The sequence below is a fragment of the Cyprinus carpio genome, chromosome A13 (assembly GCF_018340385.1).
Source record: "Cyprinus carpio isolate SPL01 chromosome A13, ASM1834038v1, whole genome shotgun sequence".
Classification (NCBI taxonomy): domain Eukaryota; kingdom Metazoa; phylum Chordata; class Actinopteri; order Cypriniformes; family Cyprinidae; genus Cyprinus; species Cyprinus carpio.
Genome location: NC_056584.1, coordinates 11642468 through 11648616, shown reverse-complemented (window position 1 = coordinate 11648616; position 6149 = coordinate 11642468). Strand labels below are relative to the sequence as shown.

The 6149-nt window shown below is 37.8% G+C and overlaps 1 protein-coding gene across 1 annotated transcript; it reads right to left on the bottom strand.

Moving 5' to 3' along the window:
* Positions 1-636: 636 nt before the first annotated feature.
* Positions 637-4521, bottom strand: LOC109070949 (homeobox protein SIX3). The gene is made up of 2 exons (XM_019087450.2): positions 3684-4521; positions 637-2222 (listed from the first exon to the last, which is right to left on the bottom strand). The coding sequence occupies exons 1-2, from the start codon at positions 4373-4375 to the stop codon at positions 2030-2032; spliced, it is 885 nt and encodes a 294-aa protein (XP_018942995.1). The 5' UTR covers positions 4376-4521; the 3' UTR covers positions 637-2029.
* Between the last annotated feature and the right edge of the window lie 1628 nt (positions 4522-6149).

Below are 6149 nucleotides of genomic sequence, written 5' to 3'. Positions count from 1 at the left end.
AGAGATTGGAGAGCGCATCAGCCAGTGATAGTCCATATCTGTCCACTGCAGATGAACTTGAGAGGTAAAAAGTAGTCCCTCGCGATCAACTTCCAGTGAATAGGATCAAAGGGCTCTTTATTTTTATTTTAATCAAGTGTCATTAGGATCAGTGGGTATTTTTTTGTGGTCGAGGATATTCAGACTTAAGAGGATGTACAATGCACCCTATATAATTATGAATGTGAGAGAAATAATAAATAATAAACGCAGCCTTATTTAGCATTGCCGGTTGTGAGAGCTAAAAGTTTCGTCTAGTCTTTAAGTTATCTGTCATAAAACGGACACACACGAATGGAGAGAGATCTAAATAGGTTGCTCTCAACAAGGGAGTCTTTAATTAAAAAAGATTTAGTCCTCTTGTTACAAATATATAAACTCCTCTTTAATAATAATCTTCGTTACATCGACAAATTTAACAAGTTCATAAAGATATTCATCACAACTAAAAAAACTTCCTAAAATATATTGAACAAAAAAAAACGAACTAACTAAAATTAGAAGTGAGCAAAATCGGAGACGCACGTAAAAGTCAGCTTCATGTAATAGACTTCCAACATTATATTGCTGAATAAATAGTTATTCTCCATTAATAGTCCTTTACCCATAGTAGCCTATATTTTACGTCAATAAACTGTCTGTGTTTCTTAAAGTGCGCTGAAAAAATTCTGGAGCAAACTAACAAACTTCTAAATCAAGTACGGGTTTCTGTTTGTGCATGTGAGTTAGGGTTACTCGCCCAGAGGGAGCTTTCTTCTAGCAGAGCTCAATTTTGAAAGAAACGTCGTTTCGTTGACTACAACGGGACACTGGGACAGGGGAGGGGAGGGGTCCTCCATGATTAGTCAATTTAATGGCGCCTTCACTTAAGTTTTGCATGTTTACCTTACTCACTGACAAAAAAGAAGACGAATGTTCACCGTCGAATTTTATGTTCAAAAACGTTTCTGTAGGCCTACTACAAATTGTTTGATGAAGTTTGAATTTTGGTGCATATGTTACACTAGTAATTTCATGCTCTCCGTAACTGTTTGAGTGTTGTTGTGTGGAAATTAGATTTTTTTTTTTTTTTTTTTTTTTTTTGGTGGAAATGACACACATAATACAGTTTTATAACAAAATTGAATACTGTATTTTCAGTTTAGAAACGTATACATTAACAGAAACACCCAAGAAAGTAACATTGAATTAAAAGCGCTGGACTGGAAACATGAAATAGACTTGGTCAGTCGATGATGATATCCAATATTTTGTCTTTTGCATTAATCTCGACTGATAATTCATGGTCACTAGCCTGCTTTTCAAAGCATAAAACAGAGAAACAAAACGCCTAGAGCACTTGATAGTTACGTCTTGACGAATAGTTTATGTAGGGACAGTGAACAGGGATAGAAAAGAGAATGGGTATAGCAATATTATTTACAGACTTATTTCTACACATATATTACAGACTGGGAGAATGATCGCATTATTTAAGATATACATAATTCAATATAAAATCTGGAAATAAAAATAAAAATCTGATACAGTCATAACGATTCAGTTCCACATTTGACCAGTACCCCACACAGGCAGTGACAGAAGTGTAGTAAAAAGGTGCTTACGACTCAAATGATTGTCTGATGAACATAAAGGAAAAGAGGATTGCATCCTGGCTGCTCGTCGTCACTCGGACTAAAAACAGAAAAAAAGGCGATGGACACCGGTTTCTGGTAATTCCCTCTTCACGGTGGTCCTGGTAGACATAGTAATAAACGTGGGGCATTTCCCCATATACAAAAAGAAAAAAATATATATTTAGATATATTTATATATCATGCAAGTGATGGGGTGGGGGAAGGTGTGGGGTCCATTGAAAGCGCTTGAAAAAAGGCGAGCTTTTATGTTTTTCTTTTATAATAGTAATATCAATTGGTCCTTTTTCATCTTCCCCGATAATTAATAAAGTTCATTTAGGTCCTTTTTCCTGTATATATTTCTCATTTGCGTATCATACGTCGCATTCCGAGTCACTTGATGTTACTGAAAGAATTGACGTGCCCGTGTCGACTCGTTCTGTCATACTCGACACACTGGTCGTTGGACTAGCCGCAGTTGATGGCGACTCCGCCGAACTGCGTGGGGTGCAGCCGGATTCTGAAAGGGACCTCATGCCATTCTGCCCTATTGCTTGATGCTGGAGCCTATAGCAGAAAAGTGAGAGAATGGTATGCTGTTAGAATATAAAAGTCGTAGGCCATTTTCACTGAAAAACGCGCCTCCATTTTCACGTAGCCTAAATATTATGCTATATTAAACATAGCCTAGTTTAAAACGATACAGATAAAATTATATAAAATGGATAGAATAGGCCTAGATAAAAAATAACATTTGCTTACATAGTAAAATAAATGCTACAGCTGTTTATTTATTTAGCCTACTTAAAGCTTTGCGGGTAGGCTACATACCAAAATATTAGCATTGCCTTTTTATAGTCTATCCTCGAGATTTGATTCACTTCTCATGATATCTTGTAATGATACAATTGGTTATTGTATTTATTTGTATGTTTAAATGTTCAAATGTCATTAGTTAAAGATGTCGGTTTTAGTAGGCTATGCTGCGTAACCAAAATGTCATAGTTCTTGTTTGTTTAACGATTTGTTATCATCCAGTCAAGTGCAATTTGTAGATTTATCCATTAAATAATATAAATCAGTTACACCAGTCAAAGTGTGTACTTAGTTTCTGCTGTTTTCTCATTCCCTACACAGTAGCATTTAACGTTTAGGAGGAAAAAAACATTTGACAAAATCATTTGAAACACCACTCACTCTAACTAATTTACACCTTGTTATATGTAATATAATTACGAAGTACACTAGGAAGTGAAACAATTAGGCTAATAATTTGCAAGATGTCAAATATACCAAACACTAAACCTTAGAATAATTTGTAGCCTATAATGATTTATTTCTCAATGTATGTTTGTCCGAGAGTAGTTAACAACTATCTGTATTTACAATGTCATGTTGTAAAAATGTAAAAGAATGTTGGTGATAAACTAGAATTACTTTGATTAGACAGCTTGGTAGATTTCACTTTTCCAAATATAGAAACAGAGAAATGCTATACGTAGACTACATTATTTTTTTTACTTTATTCATATTTTGTATTATCGCTATATCTGTCAATTGGAACGACTGTTAAATTAAGGATTAAATACTTGATGTGTTAAAGACGATAAAAATACTACATTTTGTAACAGTGTAAAGAGAACACAATAGCTTTGCTGTGAAGCATATACACATTTGATTACATGTTATTTTTGCTATTTCAGATTTTATCAGTGAATCAGGAGAACCTTTTCTATTTGCATCATTTTTTTTCACACGTTAATTACAATGCTACAGTTATGTTGTATCTACTTGCTTTTATATTCTGTTCGATACTTTCTAAACATCTTGCACATGGCACAACTAAAATGTCGTCGTTCTCCCTCCCTCGTCTCTAAAATATATTTGATGCTTTATTACTGCAGTACTTTCTACCTTGTGTTCACATATTTCACAACAATTCATGTGTCAGTATATATTTAGTACTAATGATTAAACACTTAAAGCGAACATTTCCACTGAATGTTAAACATACACAAAGTGACTGACCTGTTTTTTGCTGCCGCTGCCCTGTCTCGTTGTCTCCGGTTTTTAAACCAATTTCCGACCTGTGTTGGTGTGAGTCCAGTGGCTTGAGCCAGTTCCCTTTTCTTGCTGGGGTTTGGGTAGGGGTCCTGAAGGTACCACTCCCGCAACAGACTCCGCGTCCGCTCTTTAAAACAATGCGTCTTCTGCTCACCGTCCCAGATGGTTCTAGGCAGGGGAAACTTCTTTCGCACCCTATACTTATCAACCGGTCCTAGGGGACGCCCGCGTAATTTCTCGGCCTCCTGATAGTGAGCTTCAAGCCACATCGCTTGTAGTTTACCATGCGAGTCCTTGGTAAACTTGTGGTTCTCCAGAATGTGATAGAGATCACGAAAATTGCCCGTGTGAAAGGCAACCACAGCCCGGGCACGTAGGATGGATTCATGCTTGTTGATCGCCTCGCAAGCACCCGGTGCCACTGGAAGCGACCACAGGAAGCGACCCAGCCGCTCTATGTCCCCGGTCTCCTCCAGCGTCTCGCAGACGCTCGCCACTTGCTCCGGAGAGAAGTTTAGGGTCGGTAGCTGAAACATTGACAAGTCTTCGGGAGACCTGGTGCTGGGCACACTGCTCGCCAAGAGCAAAGGGCGATCAGCAAAGTTTGGCAGGAAGAAATGAGAGGGATAAAGCTCTAAAGGCGATCTGAAAACCATGGAAATGACCTGAGAGAGAATGAAATTCGCAAAGAAAAAAAAAGAACGACGAATTCGGATTGAATGATTCAATAGCTATCGCCTAATGACACCAGCCTCATAATATCTCCCCCTAAATCCACCGTGAGTGTAGCATTGAAATATTTTGTTTCGCTTTTCTATTGGTCTTCTTGGTGTCGTTGTAGGGTTGTCATGGCAGCCCTGCCAATCACTGTCAAGCGTGCCAATCATTAGCCAGTACGTAGAGGCTTTCACCACTTTGGCTGCACGCACGGGGGGTTATCAGGAACTCCAATCTCAACAGCACCCTCCCTCCCTTGACTCGCGTGAAGTCGTAGCAGCGTCTCGCCTATTTGTTGAATGGAATGAGCAATTAGTGGGTGGAATATTATTGTGATCTTAACGAGGCTCGTTAAAGTTAAGAAGATATGTAGGGAGAGAAGGCAGGGGTGGGGTCTCGGGATGACAGTCACGGACACGGGAATTTAAATGAAGCGCTAAAACGGAGTCTGCGACAGGATACACAGGCTATTTCATTCGTTAGCGCCTCGTATGAAGCTGGAGAAGATACGATGTTGCGCCGGCTCTCTTAACCTATAAATACAGTATGCGGTAAAAGCAAGTAGCCTTTTGAAATTTATATTTAATGTAATTTTGTTCGCTATGTATATAAAACGCCGAAAACTTCTGGATCGTTTTTTAACTTAGTTCGCATTTCGATACGAATTGACAGCTACTCTCATACAGAGACAACCGTTTTTAGTGGACGCGCACCTCTGTTGCTCCGCTGATGCTTTACTATGCTCAGAGACCAAACACTGGCCCATTGCCCATGCACATTGAGGAAAGCACGTGATCACAGATGCTTATTTTATCTTCTTTAAACAAACTTTACTCTATTTTTTTCAATTAGGCTACAGCTATATACTAATATTGTGCACGACTGCAAATCGTTAAAAATAGAAAGCCCGTTTCACGAGAAAGAAGGACATAATCTTTATGTCACGAGATTCAGCTTCCAATGGCGTGTTGGTTTGGGTTTCTTGGTCTGAATCAAAGAGTTTTAGCTGTATTAGCCTATATTTAGACAGTGCTTAGTTGGTGTCAAAATTTACGAGTCCAGGAGGCATAATGAGACGCAGCATCAAGACTTTCTCTAAGCTAATGCTGAAATAATTGAATGCATTTTCCAGAAATGTTCAGGGATTTAGAACCCTTTCAGATATTCAATTCCTTCTTTTCAAATTATTATTCATTCAAATAGGATAATACAATTTATTTGTATGATTTTTTATTTATTTATTTCCTACTCTGCTTACTTTATCATTAGCCACCTTTAAAGATTTACTAAATGTATGCAAGCTCGTGTGTGCTTATAGCAAAATGAGGGGCGGGATAGAGATCTTAATAGATGTATTGGGTCATGTTGTGTCACCAGGATCAAATCTGTTTGTTCTTCTGTCACAGAAAACTTAAGTGAAGTAATTCCAAGAGGCACTTGAAGTGGTTCCTTTGGAAAGATTTTTGGACTGGAAATAACCTGTTATTTCATTGTTGACCGTATTTTAAAATCATTTGTTCAAGCTATTTTACATTTAGAAAAGCTCTTTATTCTGGCATACGATAAAGGCCTTGCTCTCTAACATGCTTAAAATAATTACATTTTGGAGACGATGATTTGCATCTTTCTGATTAAAACAGAAAAAAAACGTGGCAAGTTGTGCAAATTCACTTTGTTTAACATAGCCTTTGTTTTCGTTAAGCAAGTCATTAG

Excerpts from the sequence above, each read along its gene's own strand:
- LOC109070949 (XM_019087450.2), bottom strand. The coding sequence starts at position 4,375 with ATGGTTTTCAGATCGCCTTTAGAGCTTTATCCCTCTCATTTCTTCCTG. Across the intron at positions 2,223-3,683 it reads GCAGCGGCAGCAAAAAACAG|GCTCCAGCATCAAGCAATAG; the intron begins GTCAGTCACTTT and ends TTTCTGCTATAG.